Source organism: Malus domestica, chromosome 10 (genome assembly GCF_042453785.1).
Source record: "Malus domestica chromosome 10, GDT2T_hap1".
NCBI lineage: Eukaryota > Viridiplantae > Streptophyta > Magnoliopsida > Rosales > Rosaceae > Malus > Malus domestica.
The window spans coordinates 18,175,301-18,195,832 of record NC_091670.1 but is presented as its reverse complement, the minus strand read 5'-3'; the positions used below and the strand labels follow the sequence as shown (position 1 = coordinate 18,195,832).

The 20,532-nt window shown below is 40.3% G+C and overlaps 1 protein-coding gene across 11 annotated transcripts; it reads right to left on the bottom strand.

The window, feature by feature from the left end:
- Positions 1-7,566: 7,566 nt before the first annotated feature.
- Positions 7,567-18,466, bottom strand: LOC103401311 (protein NONRESPONDING TO OXYLIPINS 2, mitochondrial). Of its 11 annotated transcripts, none has more exons than XM_070806775.1 (5): positions 18,159-18,466; positions 14,279-14,439; positions 13,969-14,039; positions 12,283-12,537; positions 7,567-7,709 (listed from the first exon to the last, which is right to left on the bottom strand). In XM_070806775.1, exons 1-2 carry the CDS (start codon positions 18,296-18,298, stop codon positions 14,289-14,291), a joined length of 291 nt encoding a protein of 96 aa, XP_070662876.1. In that variant the 5' UTR covers positions 18,299-18,466; the 3' UTR covers positions 7,567-7,709; positions 12,283-12,537; positions 13,969-14,039; positions 14,279-14,288. The 11 variants fall into 11 exon arrangements, with proteins under 11 accessions (XP_070662876.1, XP_070662881.1, XP_070662875.1 ...); XM_070806780.1 differs by having other exon boundaries at positions 14,321-14,439; positions 18,159-18,376; XM_070806774.1 differs by having other exon boundaries at positions 7,567-12,537.
- Between the last annotated feature and the right edge of the window lie 2,066 nt (positions 18,467-20,532).

Sequence of the window (20,532 nt, the reverse complement as noted above, 5' to 3'; positions counted from 1 at the left end):
AAAGGGTCTGCTCTTCAGTGTGAGAGGATAAACTAATTGCTCTCCAGTGTGAAAGGGTAAACCAATTCCCCGACACCCAAAAGGGTCTGCTCTCCAGTGCGAAAGGATAAACTAATTGCTCTCCAATGCGAGATGATAAACTAATTGCTCTACAGTGCGAAAGGGTAAACTAATTGCTCTCCAGCGTGAGAGGGTAAACTAATTGCTCTCTAGTGCGAGAGGGTAAACTAATTCCTTAACACCCATCTAGGTAAGCTCTCAAGTGCAAGAATGCCACATAGCTTAAAAGATCGAATGCTTGAAGATCAACTAGGTAGCAAATGGTCAGGGGCAACATCCATTTTTGCACTTAACAGTTCATTCATCCGACACTTCATCTTCGGCAGCTTCAATCTTGGTAGCTTTATCCTTAACTGCTCCATCTATAGCAGCTGAGAAATCAAACTCAAGCAGTTTCCTCATTTTTGGCAAGCAGCCTAGACATGGTGGCCTAAACCGTTACCTATGCCACGCCACTTTCTCAGCCCATGCCAAGTTAATCATTGGCTTCAATCAAGCCGAGCAACATAAGAAATGGCCCCTGCCACAGCACCTCATTGGCTCATGACAAGCCGACTCCTGGCCCCTGCCAGTCGACATACCGCACCACCCGACAGCTACCCCGTGGCAGCACCTCCCAAGAAGAAGACAAGGAAAATTAAGTTTTCCTTACATCGGTGTGGCACGGAGAAGGTGAAGAAAGCTACGAAAAATGGTAATTTGCATGGGCAAGATGTAGAAGATTGCTAGAGGAGAGGGAACATATATCCTCTAAGCTCTCTCTCTCTTGTAAGGTAAAATAAATTTCTCTCAAAGCCTATTTAAGTCCACCTTAAGTGAGTTATTAAATCAACTTTGGAGAGTGATTTATTTTACCCTACAAGAGAGAGAGAGCTTAGAGGATATTTGTTCCTCCTCCTCTAGCAATCTTCTACATCTTGCCCGTGCAAAGTACCGTCTTTCGTAGCTTTCTTCGTCTTCTCCATGCCACACCGATGTAAGGAAAACTTAATTCTCCTTGTCTTCTTCTTGGGAGGTGTTGCCACGGGGTAGCCGTCGGGGTGGTGCAGTATGTCGGTTGGCAGGGGCCAGGAGTCGGCTTGTCATGAGCCAATGAGGTGGTGTGGCAGGGGCCATTTCTTATGCTGCTCGGCTTGATTGAAGCCAATGATTAACTTGGCATGGGCTGAGGAAGTGGCGTGGCATAGGCAACCGTTTAGGTTACCATTTCTGGGTTGCTTGCCAAAAATGAGGAAACTACTTGAGTTTATTTTTCTCAGCTGCTATAGATGGAGCAGTTAAGGATAAAGCTACAAAGATCGGAGCTGCTGAAGATGAAGTGTCGGATGAATGAACTGTTAAGTGAAAAAGTGGCTGCTGCCCCTGACCATTTGCTGCCTAGTTGATCTTCAAGCATTCGATCTTTTAAGCTATGTGGCCTTCTCGCACTTGAGAGCTTACCCAGATGGGTGTCGGGGAATTAGTTTACCCTCTCGCACTGGAGAGCAATTAGTTTACCTTCTCACGCTGAAGAGCAATTAGTTTACCCTCTCGCACTGGAGAGCAATTAGTTTATCCTCTCGCACTGAAAAGCAATTAGTTTTTCCTCTAGCACTGGAAAGTAGACCCTTTTGGGTGTCGGGGAATTGGCTTACCCTCTCACACTGGAGAACAATTAGTTTATCCTCTCGCACTGGAGAGCGAATCCGTATGGGTTTTTAGCAGTCGTTGTTGACAGCAGCTGAGCTATGCTTGTGAATAACTTCTTGAATCTTCATTGAGAATAAAGAAATAAATCAAATGTGCTGGAAGGCAGAAACTGCATAACAAACTAGATAATCTTCGGCTTGTGAAGCCTTGTTCGTCGAGCTGCTTGAGACTTTAAACTTACTTGGAAAAAACCCAAACGAGGTTTAGGGGGTGATGGAGACTTCCCTTACTTATATAGGCCGTTTCGTTGACTTGTCAAGATACTCGTAGCATCGGCCCTCATTTGTCAGCTTCTCAAGACACTGCTTCCATTTCAGGTAGCCGTTGGTAGTGTGGCCTGGTCCTTGATGGAATGCGCAATACTTTGTATGATCCAGCCTGGTAAGATCGCCTTTCATGGGTGGCGGTAGTTCGAACCAAGGTTCGTTCTTGAGCTTGCAGAGAATTTGGCCGATTGGAACTGTGAATTCGGTGAATGTTTTAGGCGCTAAGTCTTCTCTGGTTGGGGAACGTTCCATGTGCTTCTTTTTTGACTCGTTTTTGTTAGACTGCTTGGCCTTGTCCCATAGTGCATGTTTTCTGCCAAAGCATACGAAGCTGCTAGGGTCAATTCTTCTCCCATGATCAGTTTTTCGAATAAAGGATGCTCGGTGGGAAGTCCATTTTTGAATGCTGCCATTGCTATGTCTTCGTTGCAATCAACAATCTTGGCCTTCTCCGCTTTGAATCTTTTGACATAGTCGCGAATTGTCTCCCAAAGGTCTTTTACGATGCTGAAGAAATGGTCGGATGTCCTTTTTATTGAGCGGTTAGATGAATACTCCTTGTAGAGTTGTGGTAAAATTTTTGCACATAAGCACATCGTTGTTCCTGTAGAGGATCATGGTACTGCGGTAGTGCTTGAGATGTCGATCTGGGTCTTCATCTCCCTTGCACGGAATAAAGTGAGGCATAGTGAACCCGCGAGGTGGATCTGTCCGCTCGATCTCATTTGTGAATGGTGACATGCTTATGTTAGTCATGTCTCGTCGAAGCGCATCATCAGTAGCCTCCTTATGTTGGAAATTGTGCAATCGTTCGGTTATGAGTCTTTCAACTTTTTCTTGAATTTGTCTTTGCTGGGGTAGCGGAACTTTCGGCTGCCTCCAATCTTGACCTATGGGTCTAGGCTGCTCTTCCCTATGCTCGACTCGTCCATGTCTCAGCTGCAGTTCATGTGTCATATACCTGGCAGGCGAACGGGCCATTCGTAGGCTGCCGGTTGAACTTGAGTCGGATTAAGTGACTGCTTTTCTCCATCTGTCGTGCTGCCTACTCCAATGTGAGGTGGAGAATGCTCATTGCGAGCCTAGTTTTGAATGAACATTTTGCCTAGAAGGTTGTCCATGTTGATAATCGGAGTGTGACCTCAACTGTGAACGTATGCTTGTCCGTGGGCTTGATTGGGAATGCATGCTCCTCCGCGCGCTAAGATGAGAGTATACGCTATCCCAAAGACCCAGGCGGGAGCGTAAATTGCCAGAACGCTTGGAACGTGGCTGGTTAATGGGCTATTTACCAGGACGCTGGTGGAGAGGTTCGTCTGCCCTTGTCCTACTTCGGGACACCTCGTCCGGAGCACATTGGATCTCGGTGCGTTGCAAGAGTTGATTCACCAAGGTTGTCTATTGTGCAAGGGCGCTCGTTAACTCTATGACTTGTCAAGATAAGTGTTGTTCGCCATTTGGATTGGAAGAGCTTAGAAGGAATGTGCCTCCTTGAGCAGTGGAAATGTGGTAAACTCCGGGTGCAAGATTTGAATTGGGAAATGTCAAATCCGCGGAGAAATATGGTGAAAATGTCCCCGGCTCGATGGTTGCTCTGGATAGTTGAGATATTCTTGGGACAACTTGAGCCGTTTGGGAAACCATGGGAGGCAGGGTTACGGGAGTAGGCAGGGTTGCGTGAGCAGGTAGGGCTGTCGGAGCAAGCTGGGTCACGGGAGCAGGCTGGGTCGCGGGAGCAGGCTGGGTCGCTGGAGCAGGCTGGGCTACGAGAGCAAGCTGGGTCGCTGGAACAGGCTGCTCAATGCGTGGTGCATGCGGATGCGAGGCTTGGGCTCGGGCCCGTGCAAGATTGGATGGCATGGCTTAGGCCATGGTGGAACCTTGTAGTGGTGGTGCAACTCTGCTTATGACCGCATTTTACCTCATGTATCTCTGCGATCCCATTTCTTGAGTATTGGAATTTTCTAAATTTCTAGCCATTATATTTTTCTTATATGTTTTATCAAAGAACCTTTGCAAATAAAATATTCTAATAATAAGAACGTATGAAAAATATTCAAATGGACTAGAAAATAGAGAAAAACCTTTTTATGCGAGAGTCTTCTACGAGTGTGGATTTCAACTCTCAATGAAAGCACCAATTTGTGGATGCAAATTTTCTCCTCCTCGATCTTGGACAATTTTGCACCTACAAAACAACTAGCACATTAGGTTAAGGCCAAAAGCCTCACGCACCCACGATGAATGGGGGGGCTTTGGCCGAAGAACCTCCGATGCCAAAGTTAGAATTTTAGAGAGAAAGAATGTTTAAAGTATTTATGATTTTCTGCAAGAGGATTGGAATGAGTATTTAGTGAAAATAGGAGCCTATTTATAGGGTTAGGTTGGTCCACTTTAGAGAGGAAGTGGCCGGCCAACACTAGGTTTTTTGGGTTAAATTTTTGGTTTAATTAGCCAATTTATTGGCTAATTAAATATGAAAGAAATAAATGGGGGGTTATAGAGTTAATTATCTAATTTAATTTGGGCAATAAAGTGGGGAAAATAAGAAAGGTAAGGAGCATGGGAGATGGCCGGCCATTGCCTAGGTATAAATTAGGTATAAATATATAAATTAGGTATAAATTTAATTTGGGATTGAATGAGATATATTTTGTGGTTAATTTGATGATTTAATTAGTAATTAATATATTAATTAGGTATAAATATATTAATTGGCTAATTATCATAATAAAAGAAATGTTTTGGGAGCTTTTTGGTGGTTATGGAATGAGGATGGATGAGACAAATTTGAACTTGTTACCTATTTTGGGTACTCCTGATTTGGTTGATGGATGATTCTCCACTGCTCGCGTGTAGGAGACCCGGTATGCCTCGAGGGTAAATTTGTCATCTTTACCAAAAAATTCACGTGTCGCCTTGTGATTATTTTTGGCTCCACATGGACCACATCTAACATGGAGAAAGTGGGAATGGGAAGAACTTGTTGGTGTTCAATTGGACTTTATATCCTGTTTGGATTCTCTTCGAATATGTACGAGAGAGCTGCAGGTAGCAACTTTGATATGGCCCCATTTGCTAACAGAATTGCATCCTCCGCTGACATAGACTCTGGCCCTTCACTTTTTTTGTTTAATCAACATTTGGTATGAGTGCAAACAAGAATAACAAAGATGATGTTTTCCATTAGTTGATCATGCACAAACGTACAAAAGACGTGGCGTTATTAACTAGCTCTTACTTTAGTTGTATTTCTATTCCAAACGAGACGTTTTAGTTTAATTGTACTTCTGTTCTGAACAAGACTAATATTGTACGTCGTTGCGGCAAAGTGACTTCATCATTTTGTAATCAGAATCCAAACTTTGAGCTAAATTACAGGACGATAAGAATCATGAGCACATGAAAAAATATTTAAGCTGATCAAGTTTGCAAAATTTTCAGAATTTTGATTAAATTAGAATAATTTTGTTTACATTACGTTTGAATAAGAGAAATAAACTTAGAATTTTGATAAAAATCATAATTATAAACTAACATGCACCAATTCTCTTATTTTGTTTGATTCATAAACATAAATATTTATAATTTCTGAGAGGAAAATAAACTTGGAATTTGGGTCCCAAGTTTAAATTTCATCTATATAGGTGTCATTTCCCAATTTCATGAGTGAGTTTAAAAATAACAAATTTCGTATTCAAATTATATTGTTCTTTTAGGTTAACTAAACAAGAAAATTCACAAATTCTAGAAAATAAAATTCTGTCATTTTAAAATTCTTTAGTAATCTTAAATTTCCTCATCTAGACAAAGTGTTAGGGAATTTTTGAAATGTTATATGAACTTATACATCTTTTTCAATTTGTCATATGAACTAGAAGTTTAAGCAATTTATTATAACGACTTTCCAAAATCATTAATTTGTCATCTCATAACACCGTTAAGTTTTCCATCCAAAATAAGCCGTGCGAAAATAAGTCATGGGCCTCACACATGGCTCAGGGTTATTTCAGACTTTTAACCTCTTTTTCATAAGTTCTTTACTTCCCTTTAGTACAAACCCTTAAAAGTTTGGCTAGTTAGAAAACATTTCGTATTCATTTTGAAAAACTTATGGTGAACTACCAAAAAAGTACATTAGACTCACTAACATCGTGTTGTGGCTAATTGTAAGTTTTAAGAATTCAACATGATCAATCATGTCCATTGAAAAAACGTGGTCAATCATGGCAATCTCAATCTCTTTCATTTCATTGCTACCATATAAAAAATATGAGTCTATTGCCTGGTCATGTTCAAATTCAAAAGCACCAAGTGATGAGAAAATATTACTTAGTTCACAACATTTTCCACTGATTTGCTTCAAATTCTACGGTTTATAGGGAGAACTTAACAAAGTTAGAGTGATATGACAAATTGACCATGAACTTAACGGAATAATAAGGTGCTGAAATGCCCAAAATAACCTTGAACGTAAATTCATGACTTATTTTGGATGGAAAACTTAACAGAGTTAGGGTAAAATGACAAATCAATGATTTTCGGAAAGTTGATATGACATATTGGTTAAAATTTTAATTCATATGACAAATTAAAAAAAAAGAAAGTGTATAGATTCATATTCATATAACATTTAATTGGCCCATTCGCTTATTTGAGAATTTGGAATGTTTGTACACCATATCAAAGCGTCAATCTAGTTACCCATAATTACATCTGATCTCAAATTCTACTCAAGATTTTCACATCGTCACTAATTCTAACCGATTAAGTACTTGTCTGAAAACCCTAAAACAAGCACACACTTGCAAGAGAGTTGTAGCTCAGCTGTGTTTCCAACAAACAAAAACTTCATTATATGATATATATATATATAAGAATTATACAACATATATAAGATCCATCTTTATAGATATCATCATCAAAATCCAAAAAGCCGTATGCTTTGGAAGAAGCTTCTTGAAAATCAGGGGCACCCAACATCCTTGAACCGATAACCATCTTTCGGCTAACCTAGCCTCCTCCGTCCCTCAGGACCAACACAGGGTAGCTGTTCGACCAAACCAGGTGGGAGGGCCGTTGACTTCATTCATTTACAGCTCAAGCAAGCTACAAGATCTTTTAAATGTGGGGAAAATGGATTGTTTCAGGTAGTGCTCAGGCACAAGAAGATTAAACCAAATTTGGCAGTAAAATCAAAATAAAGACCAACTAATTTCAGCACATGATTCACGGACCAGCTTCTCCAGGTTGGAGCCTCTCCAGCTCCCACAAACAAGTCAATGCAATGGGGGCCATAGGCCTGCACAAACTCACAGCACCACTTGTATTCTTCCCTCACAACTTAAGCATCCCATGTGCTTTCTAGTCTCTATTATGACATTCACACCCCGGCATAATTTCGATATGCAAACAGAATCACGAGTCCCAGATGTGTATGACCTACGCAAGATATTTTCATAACAATCTTCAATCTAACAAACAGTTTAGGATGGAGTTGCTATAAATGGTCACGAAATGTTCCTCTGAAACACCGTTTATTCGCAAGAACTTTACCGTGAAGCATCGTCAGAAAATTTATCATCGAATAAGTAATAGCAAATGCTACAGTGTTATCAGAACTGACATTATTGTTCAAAAGAGCAAACACTAACATAGGTTGATAATAATCAACAACAACAACAACAACAAAGCCTTTTCCCACTAAGTGGGGTCGGCTATATGAATCCTAGAACGCCATTGCGCTCATTTGTGTCATGTCCTCCGTTAGATCCAAGTACTCAAGTCTTTTCTTAGGGTCTCTTCCAAAGTTTTCCTAGGTCTTCCTCTACTCCTTCGGCCCCGAACCTCTGTCCCGTAGTCACATTTTCGAACCGGAGCATCAGTAGGCCTTCTTTGCACATGTCCAAACCACCGGAACCGATTTTCTCTCATATTTCCTTCAATTTTGGCTACTCCTACTTTACCTCGGATATCCTAATTCCCAATCTTATCATTTCTCGTGTGCCCATACATCCCACGAAGCATCCTCATCTCCGCTACACCCATTTTGTGTACGTTGATGCTTCACCGCCCAACATTCTGTGCCATACAACATCGCTGGCCTTATTGCCGTCCTATAAAATTTTCCCTTGAGCCTCAGTGGCCTACGACGGTCACACAACACGCCGGATGCACTCTTACACTTCATCCATCCAGCTTGTATTCTATGGTTGAGATCTCCATCTAATTCTCCGTTCTCTTGCAAGATAGATCCTAGGTAGCGAAAACGGTCACTTTTTGTGATCTTCGCTAGATTGCTCCGGTCATTAGTGTGGATAAGTATATAAATGGATAGAGATAGGAAAGCAAACACAAGATGTACGTGGTTCACCCAGATTGGCTACGTCCACGGAATAGAGGAGTTCTCATTAATTGTGAAGGGTTTACACAAGTACATAGGTTCAAGCTCTCCTTTAGTGAGTACAAGTGAATGATTTAGTACAAATGACATTAGGAAATATTGTGGGAGAATGATCTCGTAGCCACGAAACTTCTAAGTACCGGAGTGTGGTATCGTCTTGACTTGCCTTATCTGTCTCATAGGTAGATGTGGCATCTTCTCTGGAAGTACTCTTCCTCCATCCAGGGGTGGTATCTGTAACTGGTGGAGATGCACAAGGTAATGTATCAATTTCACTTGAAGCTTACTTGTAGTTTCATGCTTGGTCAAGCGAGATACAAACCATGTAGTAGGAGTCCCCCAAGTCGCCGAGCTGGGGGATCTGCTGAAAGAGGTGACAGACAAGGTAAGCAATCAGAGCTCCGGCTGATTGTTCACATTCTCCCTATCTTGCAGGCAGCATGAAGGATAAAGAGAAGAAAAATGAGGAGAGATGATATGGGATACTTTTGCTTTTGAAGAAGTAACTTTCCACAGGCTTATTCTTGAACTGGGCTGGAGGGTTTTCTGGTTTCCTCCAGAGTATAAGGCTGACTGAAGAATTTGAGGGTCAAAACAAGTCCATCAAATCTAGAGTACGTTCGACCCTGCTGATATGGGATACTTTTGCTTTTGATAGAGTAGTGGATGTATCGGCACGTGTGCTGTTACGCTTGTCTCCACATGCTTCCTTGTATCCTTCTCACTTGCCCTATCTGTTCCTCAGGCAGATGCGGTATCTTCCCTGGAAGCATAAGATGTTGAAGATGAGTACTCGAGAGCAATGCCAGGTAAGTAATCAGGTAAGGGGTTCCAGGCAGTCAGTTCCCGGCTGGAAGCTTGATTCCAAGTGTTGACTGATTGCTCTCTTTCTCCTTGTCTTGCAGGTAAGAACAAGGCCAAAGGAAAAGACAGGGAAAAAGCATGATATGGGATACTCTTGCTTTTAACCCTGATGATCTGAGATATTCTTGCTCTAGTATAGCTTGTTTACAGAGGTATTATCGGGGGGAAAGAAAGCTGAATATTTCGAAAGGCTTTGTTGGGAGTGCCCTCTCAGATAAGAGAAAGGGTTGAGCATTTTTGCAGGTCTGCCTGTCCGTTAGGGATGGAAGTCGACATATATAGGAGTCTCCCTAACATCAAGTAATAATGTTATTCCTTTACCCTGCTTGGTTATAGCACGGTAGTGGGAGCTGCCAGCTTCACATGTTTTAACTCTGTCAGAGCACTTTGAAAAAGTGGTTTGTGGTATCTGGAAAGCTGATGTTGCGTGTGAAGATTACAGACCTGTCGGGGGTCTGGCTCTCGAGATTCGGAGAACGATGCCTCTTCGATTTTTGAGAAAGCAATCCTGCTGGGGGTCTGGCTCTCGAGATTCGGAGAGCGGTGTCTCTTCGATTTTTGAGAAAGTAATCATGTTGGGAGTCTGGCTCTCGAGATTCGGAGGGCCGTGCCTCTTCGATTTTGGAGCAAGCAATCTTGTTGGGAGTGTTTTCTCGAATGTGAGTAAAGGTTGGGCATGTTTGCTAGTCTACCTTGCCACGAAGCACAGAGGTTGACACACAGGGACTTTCCAATTATCCAGCAGTGGTACTGTTCCTTTACCCTCTCTTCGATTTTGAGAAAGTAATCATGTTGGGAGTCTGGCTCTCGAGATTCGGAGGGCGATGCCTCTTCGATTTTGGAGCAAGCAATCTTGTTGGGAGTGTTTTCTTGAATGTGAGTAAAGGTTGGGCATGTTTGCTAGTCTACCTTGCCACGAAGCACAAAGGTTAACACACAGGGACTTTCCAATTATCCAGCAGTGGTACTGTTCCTTTACCCTCTCTTCGATTTTTGAGAAAGTAACCATGTTGGGAGTCTGGCTCTCGAGATTCGGAGGGCGGTGCCTCTTCGATTTTGGAGCAAGCAATCTTGTTAGGAGTGTTTTCTCGAATGTGAGTAAAGGTTGGGCATGTTTGCTAGTCTACCTTGCCACGAAGCACAGAGGTTGACACACCGGGACTTTCCAATTATCCAGCAGTGGTACTGTTCCTTTACCCTTGTGGGTAATAATATGGTAGCTAGACCTTCAAAATTTATGTGTCTAAACTTTGTTAGTGTTGTTTCTTTGCAATTCTTTTACCCTTCTTGGTCAGAGCGATGTAGTGGGAGCTGCAAGCTTCACGTGTCTCAACTTTGTCAGAGAACTTTGGCAAAGTTATCTGTGGTACCCATGAGCTACTGTTGCGCGTGGGAAGTGGGTGATTGAACAGTACGATTCATGTGCTTTCTACTTCGCCAGAAATCTTCGACAGAATGCCCATAATTTCCGCAAAACTGAGTGTGCGTGTGACAGGTGCTGACAAGGCTGGAAAAGTAGGTGCCTCTTCGATTTCTGAAATCGGCCCTCGTGGTCTCTGAGCAGCCCAGCTTTTGAGAAAGCAAGCCTCTTCGATTTCTGAGATCGGCCTTTGTGGTCTTTGAGCAGCCCAGCTTTTGAGAAAGCAAACACCTCTTCGATTTCTGAGATCGACCCTCGTGGTCTCTGAGCAGCCCAGCTTTTGAGAAAGCAAACGCCTCTTCGATTTCTGAGCAGGTGCCTCTTCGATTTCTGAAGCTTCGTCGAGTGCAGATTTTTATAGGGGCTGACATTAAGTTCCAAAGCACACTTGAATATCCACCAGTAGAAGCTCCATTCTTGCACTTCTAAGATCTTGATTTGTCCGACCTCTTCTCTCTTCAACACCTTTGAAAATGTCTGGCCCCTCCGACCGTCGTTTTGACTTGAACCTTGTTGAAGAGGCAGCCCCGCCTTCTCCAGACAACATATGGCGCCCATCCTTCGTCTCCCCTACTGGTCCTCTTACCGTTGGGGATTCCATGATGAAGAATGATATGACCGCTGCGGTAGTGGCCAGGAACCTTCTCATTCCCAAAGATAACAGACTACTTTCCAAACGGTCTGATGAGTTGTCTGTTAAGGATTCTCTGGCTCTCAGTGTTCAGTGTGCAGGTTCTGTGTCTAATATGGCCCAACGCCTATTTACTCGAACCCGCCAAGTTGAATCATTGGCGGCTGAAGTGATGAGTCTCAAACAGGAGATTAGAGGGCTCAAGCATGAGAATAAACAGTTGCACCGGCTCGCACATGACTATGCTACAAACATGAAGAGGAAGCTTGACCAGATGAAGGAATCTGATGGTCAGGTTTTACTTGATCATCAGAGATTTGTGGGTTTGTTCCAAAGGCATTTATTGCCTTCGTCTTCTGGGGCTGTACCGCGTAATGAAGCTCCAAATGATCAATCTCTGATGCCTCCTCCTTCTAGGGTTTTGTCCAGTACTGAGGCTCCGAATGATCCCCCTCCGGTGCCTTCTCTTTCTGGGGCTCTACCGACTGCTGAGACTTCTCATAAGCAACATTTGTGAAGGCTCCCTCTTGTTTGTTTATTTTGACTCAAGTATATGTACATATTTGTAACTTATCGGGGATATCAATAAATAAGCTTTCCTTCATTTCAACGTATTGTGTTAAATACACCAAAGCCTTCTTCGCTAAGTTCTTTGAATTTTCTTTTGTTGAAGCTTGTATGTTGAAGCTTTGTGAGTGGAGCATATAGGTTGAGGTAGTGTTCCCTTAATTTCCCGAGTGAGGAAAACTTCTCGGTTGGAGACTTGGAAAATCCAAGTCACTGAGTAGGATCGGCTATATGAATCTTAGAACGCCATTGTGTTATGTCCTGTGTCATGTCCTCCGTTAGATCCAAGTACTCTAAGTCTTTTCTTAGGGTCTCTTCCAAAGTTTTCCTAGGTTTCCTCTGCCCCTTCGGCCCTGAACCTCTGTCAAATGAACATTAAAACATTCAGTCACAGCTTACGAGACAAAGAAATTTACCACGTACAAGCAATGAAGTCCAGACACCTATGAACCGTCATGCTCATCCAAAAATCAGCTGAACTACCAAGTTTCTTTTTATGAAGTATAAAAAGACATACTCCTACTAAGCTTTCCTAATCCAAAAGCACTTGTTCCTACGGGTTACATCCAAACTCTACGATCACCCACAATGTTGAGATGCACTCAAACTATGCTGATCTAAAAGTCCTTTCAAGTTCCTGCAATGGAATAGCAGAGGTGCACAACTGTGTAAGAATTCAAACATATGCAAACACTTATTTGGTTATTCCCCAACTTCATGTTGAGAATATCGCGTTTAAGAATGAGAAAAACAAGAACAAACTCCGGAAATCGAAAAACAAATAACCAAGATAAATAACATCAAGAATTTACGTGGTTCGGCAATATGTGACTACGTCCACAAGACAGCAACAATAATCTTTCACTATATCAATAATGAGTACAACCAATAATCTTGCCAAATCTCTAGAACTAGGACTTGACGAAAAACCTGAAATAACAAGGACAAGAAATACACTATCTCTTTTCTTTTCTCTCGCACACACTTTGCCCTTACAACATTTTCTCACTCCAATCCCTTGAGTGGTATACAAAATATTGTTTTGCTCCCTCCAATTCAAAACTAGTACAATAGTCCCTCTATATATACATAATAAAGGTCTTCTTCAATAAGGATTATTAATCCTAATTGGAATTTAGTTATGAATCCTTCTCCTATTGAGAAACTAACTCCAATTGGGAAAACAACTCCAATTGGGAAAACAATTTAATCCTTTAAGACTATAATTCCTTATAGACGTAGGACAACTTATCATGGGCTGGAAAAAAACCCAACACTTCATGCTGAAAATTTAAAAAGAATAACATTCTTAAAAAATTTATATTCATCCACTGGACGTTCACCATGTGAGAATGATATTCTTCCAAAATAAAACTTCAACAAAAAAACAGAGAACAAAATGTCAAAATCATTTGTGCAGTAAAGCATTTATGTCTCAGTATAAGATTAAAAAGTTGCATGCAACAGACTGAAAATAAAAGCATACAAGCTCATATAAACTCTTACATTTTCTTTATTTCAACGTAAAACATTCTTGCTTAATTATTGAGTTCGTAAGAATGACGAAGAAATCATACACCATTGCTAGTCAAGTATTTGGTAATAAATAAATAAGTGAAACCAGCAACCAAGGTTGAAGGTGTGAACTATAAAATCCAACGGTCACAATAAGCATGTCTTCTCTAAGAATGCATCAGAAATATATACCGTGAAACATAAAAAATAAAAAAGTAGGAGCTGGTGTCCCAACTGATAATCAAGAGAAGAAAAGGCAAATACATGCTCCAATCAACAAGGCATTCCCACTCCTCGCTTCAGACTAGCAATCAAATTATGTACAGGAACATTTGCAAAATTGGCAACTCTAGTGTTTCCTACTTAATATGGAAACAATTGGTCAAAGCAGTTATTTAGAATAGCCTGAAAAGGAAAAAGAAAAAGAAAAAGGAATATAAAACGTGCTACCGAAGTGCATTATTTTGACCAAACGGCATTCGTTTTACTCAAATTCACGATTGAAAAGTTAAATATCTATAATGTCCAAAAAAGGGAATGAAAGAGGACCTACAACAATTGATCATTCTCCTGCCTTTAGATGATTTGAAGTCCTTGCGCATCACCCATCTTTTCCATTCCTCCCTATCAATCCCAATCGCAATTTGTTCTCATTAATCAATCTTAACATACTTACAAATCCTACCTAGTTTATGAATCATTCTATCATTCAACCGCACTCTGTCTAGATGTAAATGAGGCAAAAATATTTATTCTACTCTCAGGCTCTCCTGGAGACTCAGCTGAAGGATTCAAAAGAAAATGCAAAAAATAAATAACATTTCTTTCAATTAGTCATGTGTCCTAGAAACAGCAAGACTCACAAAGCGACTACTAGCGATCCTGACAAGTGCGGCAGAAGGTACCGTGTGACAACTCGCAACACCCCCGCGCATTGGCAGCCAGGTGAGATGTGAGGCAGGTTGCAGCCGTCACGTTGTGCATTGGCAGAAGCGATTGTATGCATCCCAGCTCTCCCATGTTCCTAAAAAAAAAAAAAAAAAAAAAAGCCACTAAAATCAGAAGATTATTTGTTATACCTATACCATAAATAAGTATGAAAGGACCTACGACACATTTTTGCTCTGAAAAATCTAAGAAACTGCTATTTTCTTCTCCGGAACCTAAGAAACCACTACTTGATATTGGAGAAAGTAAATGTAACCACAGAATTCATGATCCAGGTGATTGTTAAAAGTGACGAATCAAAAGACAAGATTTTGACTTTAAATTTCATTTCTTTTACTAATTTTGAACCAAAAATGCACTTGTTTTTGCCATAATGTAGATCAAAAAGCGCTAAAATCACTACCAAAACTAAATCAGTACAATTGTCAGTAACATCCTCCAATGTCCTCCAACCAAATTACCCAAAACACAGTCATCACCCAACATCTCCCTAAACCTCTACCCTTCTTCCTTCCACCAAAAACTTGTGCCATTCACAAAATAAGGGTGCACAGGTAGCTGGAACAGCATCACCAGTAATAGCTAAAAGAAATCGTCAACAAGGCAGTACAAAATACTTGAACCATTCTTCTGCCTAACAGAAATCTTCTGCCGCTGTATATTTGTCACCACCTTACTCCTCATCTTCAACCATTCTTCTACCTATTGATCTTCTGCAAAAGATTTGTGTTGGGTATTTGACGTGTGACTTTGATTTTTCATACTGGGTTGGAGAAAACGGGCAGTAAGTTAACATGGTGGTTGAGCATGGCAGAATTGGATTCGAGGAAGATGGGATTAAAGACAATGATGGCTGAGAAGCTATAAGAATGAGGAGACAAGGTTAGAACATAAGCCGGATTTAAAATCCTACAGGGTGAGGTGGGATTCTTTTTGGTCTCGGTTATATACTTCTTGCTTTCACAACAACAACAACAACAACAAAGCCTTTTCCCACTAAGTGGGGTTGGCTATATGAATCTTAGAACGCCATTGTGCTCGGTTCCATGTCATGTCCTCCGTTAGATCCAAGTACTCTAAGTCTTTTCTTAGAGTCTCTTCCAAAGTTTTCCTAGATCTTCCTCTACCCCTTCAGCCCTGGACCTCTGTCCCGTAGTCGCATCTTCTAACCGGTGCATTAGTAGGCCTTCTTTGCACATGTCCAAACCGCCGTAACCGATTTTCTCTCATCTTTCCTTCAATTTCAGCTACTCCTACTTTACCTCGGATATCCTCATTCCTAATCTTATCATTTCTCGTGTACCCACACATCTAACGAAACATCCTCATCTCCGCTACACCCATTTTATGTACGTGTTGATGCTTCACCGCCCAACATTTCGTGCCCTACAGCATCACCGGCCTTTTGCCGTCCTATAAAATTTTCCCTTGAACTTCAGTGGCATACAGTGGTCACACAATACGCTGGATACACTCTTCTACTTCATCCATCTAGCTTGTATTCCATGGTTGAGGTCTCCATCTAATTCTCCGTTCTTTTGCAAGATAGATCCTAGGTAGCGAAAGTCGTCGCTCTTTGATACTTCCTGATCTCCGATCCTCACCCCTAACTCATTTGGGACTCCATTTGCACTGAACTTGCACTCCATATATTCTGTCTTCGATCAGCTTAGGCGAAGACCTTTAGATTCCAACACTTCTCTCCAAAGGTTAAGCTTCGCATTTATCCCTTCCTGAGTTTCATCTATCAACACTATATCGTTTGTGAAAGCCATACACCAAAGAATATCATCTTGAATATGTCCCGTTAACTCATCCATTACCAATGCAAAAAGGTAAGGACTTAAGGATGAGCCTTGATGTAACCCTACAGTTATGGGGAAGCTTTCAATTTGTCCTTCATGAGTTCTTACGGCAGTCTTTGCTCCATCATACATATCCTTTATAGCTTGGATGTATGCTACTCGTACCTCTTTCTTCTCTAAAATCCTCCAAAGAATATCTCTTGGGACCCTATCATACGCTTTTTGCAAATCTATAAAGAACATGTGTAAATACTTTTTTTTAATCTCTATATCTTTCCATCAATCTTCGTAAGAGATAGATTGCCTCCATGGTTGAGCGCCCTGACATGAACCTGAATTGGTTGTCCGAAACCCGTGTCTCTTGCCTCAATCTATGCTCAATGACTCTCTCCCAGAGCTTCATTGTATGACTCATAAGCTTAATATCCCTATAGTTCATGCAATTTTGTATGTCACCCTTATTCTTGTAGATAGGCACCAGAGTGCTCTTTCACCACTCATTTGGCATCTTCTTCGTTTTCAAAATCCTATTGAAAAGGTCTATGAGCCATGCTATACCCGTCTCTCCCAAGACTTTCCACACTTCGATCGGTATATCATCTGGGCCCACTGCTTTTCTATGCTTCATCTTTTTCAAAGCTACAACCACTTCTTCCTTCCTGATTCGGCGGTAAAATGAATAGTTTATACACTCTTCTGAGTTACTCAACTCCCCAAAGAAGTACTCCTTTCATGTCCTTCATTGAAAAGATTATGAAAATAACTTTTCCATCTGTCTTTGACTGCATTCACTATAGCAAGAACCTTTCCAATCTCATCCTTGATGCACCTCACTTGGTTTAGGTCCCTTGTCTTCTTTCTCTTGCTCTAGCTAGTTTATAGATATCCAACTCTCCTTCGTTGGTATCTAATCACTTATACATATCGTCATAAGCCGCTAGCTTAGCTTCTCTCACAGCTTTCTTCGCCTCTTGGTTCGTTATTTTATACCTTTCACCATTTTCATCGGTCATATCCTTACATAATGCTTTACAACATTCCTTCTTAGCCTTCACCTTTGTTTGTACCTCCTCATTCCACCACCAAGATTCCTTTTGGTGTGGAGCAAAGCCCTTGAACTCTCCTAATACCTCTTTTGCTACTGTTCGGATACAACTAGCCATGGAATCCCACCTCTGGCTAGCTTCCCCTTCTTTATCCCACATGCATTGGGTGATTACTTTCTCTTTGAAAAAGTTTTTCTCCCTTTAGATTCCACCATCTATTCCTTGGGCACTTCCAAGTCTTGTTCTTTTTACTCTCTCTTTTGATATGTACATCCATCACCAACAAGTGATGTTGATTAGCCAAACTCTCTCCTAATACTTCTTGCTCTCAAATCCCACAAAATCCACAATTTAATAAAATACTGTCAAATCCTTGAATTTTTTAACAAACATAGATTTATAATCACTCTAAAATCATCCATTAAAATCTCAATTGACTATCCATGGATTTGGATATATTCTTTAAAATCCTCTTAAATCTTAATTTGACTAACCATGATTTCAAAGTCTTTTAAACTTTCTTTTAAAAAACTAATTGACTAGCCACACAGTACTAAGGTTTAGTAAAATTCTTCTTCGCTAAGGTCTTAGGTTCGAATTTCGTAGATGACGAATTCAATACCAAATTAGGTTGTTCATTATGTGGTTTAGCCGAACCCCCCTTTCCTTAGTGTAAAATATATCGTTGTACTAAAAAAATATATATATAATTGACTACACTCTGATCTTAAAGTCTATTGAAATTCTATCAAATCCCAATTTGACTACACCCCATAAATTTGTGAATTACAAATCAACAAATCAGCAGATACCATAAGAAAATAACAATTCACTGATTCAAATCCAATTTTCTCCAATTTCCAGAAACCAATCAGCACTTAACGCAAAGGTGAATATTTTTTTTTTTCAAGAAATATACAAAGACGAGAAATTGAAAGGGGAACCTGGGAGAAGCGAAGAGGCGACGAGGAGTAGAGAGAGACGGCGGGCGGAGGCGACGGAGAGGGGGCGCCAAGCGAAGCGACGAAACCCTAGCGGTGGACACCAATGACCGAGAAAGCGAACCAGCTGAGCGCCAAGCCATTTTCCGAGTTACTGTTTGCCCACAGTGGAGGGGGAGGGCTTTGTGAGGGTTTTGCTTTGTGAGAAATGGTATGGCGCTGGTGCACGACAGCTGATGTGTGTCAACCACTTTTACCGTTGGATTCTTAGCGATTAATCGTGTACCGTTAGATTGTTTTAAATAAAAATTTTAGTCCCAAGAGTTAATTGTTGTGAAGTTTTTTAACCTTACGAGTCTCATAATTTTTTAAAATGTGTCAATTTAATTCAATCTTTAAATTAATCAACGCTGTCAGTTTTTCATACTTTAAATTTGATAGATATATTTAACGGTCAAAGGCCTACATGGCAGGTTATAAAAGATTGAGGGTCAAAACCAAATAAAAAATTTAGGGACACCAATTAATCGAATATATATTGGAGTCACATGAAATTATTTTAGGAATTCATACTTATTGATATACATAGCTTTAGCTAAAATTAATGACAGATGGTTAGGCTCTACCCTATAGCTGGTTTTCGTTCGTTTGACTGGTTTCCTGGCCAAGACCGGCTATTGTATGTCAATGCCCTATTTTGCTGGTACAATTGCAGGGTTTGTTACTTTTATGTTGTTTCTGTAAGTTGTAGATCAGTCATATGATCATTACTCAATGGCATTAACATTAGTGTCACGCCCTGGATCCAATGTCGGCAAAAAATAACTCCGCGCCTAGCATGCGAGTATAAGGAAAAATAAAACAAAAAAACAAACTTCTCATACAAAAATAACTTCAAAATGTTTACAGGGTGTACACAAATAAATAAAAATTCTTAAATCACTCATTTAACACAACCTCAACTTGTCAACCCTTCTTTAGTCTTCTAACAAACCTGAAAAGTCTAAAATGTAAAAGGTGAGCAAAACCACTGCTTAGTAGGGATATAAGTCTTATCAAGGATAATTGTCAAGGCTAAACCAAGTGTCATGCTCACATAAATCAATTATATCATGCTACCAAACATAAATTATATTCCATGAATGCAACTTAACTTCAATTGTCAGACCTGTTAATTCATATAATAAAACAAGCGGACTTGCATGTCACATACCATGCATTTAACCACTACAGTGGTGGTCCGTAAGTTCTATTATATAAGCTAACACCCGTAACTCTGTTTCCCCTCTTGTTGGTCATCTTGTTCTTCTTTGAAAAGAGTATTTGTTTAGGGCTCATAGGGGTAGCAAAAGCTTACTGAAATTTAGTAGAGATGGAGGTATATATATGAGGAGAGGGCCGGCCATTGTGTTGGGGTTTTACCCTACACGTGGCGGCATCCTTCAATCTCTGGATTGAGTGATGATAATTCTGAACGTGAACAGGGCTAGACAGATTAACCCTTTGGGCTTGTTTGGGCCATAAGTTATTGAAGATGTCGTATTTTGGAGAAAATTCCTTCTACAACATTGAAGAGGACTTCTTAATCTTTCTAATGATCTCTTTGGGCTTTTTCTATGCTGATTTGGTTAGTCAATAGAAAGAATCTTCACATATTTGATTTTCTATCAATTTAGGTTTACCTTTAAGATATCTTATTGAATTATGAGCTCGTTTGGATGTGCTTTTAAAATGACTAAAAACGTTTTTGGTAAAAATATTTTAAAAATCAATCCTTAATAAAAATGCAAGTAAATCCTGAAAAAAAAAAAAAAAAAACACTTACTTCCTAGAAGAAGCACATAATTGGTGCTTCTTGCAGAAAGCACTTTAAGTGCTTTTGGAACCAAAAACATTTTCTCTAAAAGCGCTTTCAGTCATTTTAAAAGCACATCTAAATGAGACTTGTTGCATACTTAAATGAACACACATTATATCCTTATTTCACATGTTTTCATTGTGTTCCAATATTTCATAATATATATGCATTTTATTTTGTAGTTTATGATGAAATTATATATATTTTAAGTATAAGCAGACACTTATTTACACGAAATATGATAGTTTTACTTAAATCCACCTAGTCCGCCTAAGCGCTAGACCCAGCCCGCCGTCCGACTAACGCCTAGCGTCTTTTAGAACCTTGCATATAGATTGCATGTTAAATATATGTTTTAGCTTAAATGTCACAAGTAGAATATGCATAAGGAAAATCTAATCCTTGAAGTTTGCTTGTGTTAACTCATAAGTAATTGATAGACATAGAATTATTATAGGTGATGGCTACACCCTAGTGCTTCTTTCTTTTAATCCGATTGCTCTTTTTATTGTTATTGCC

Bases quoted from the DNA above. Each gene is read 5' to 3' on its own strand.
- LOC103401311 (XM_070806774.1), bottom strand. From the start codon at position 18,298: ATGGCTTGGCGCTCAGCTGGTTCGCTTTCTCGGTCATTGGTGTCCACC. The intron at 14,440-18,158 runs GTTCCCCTTTCA...TTTTTTTTTTAG, and splicing joins CGCCTCTTCGCTTCTCCCAG to GAACATGGGAGAGCTGGGAT.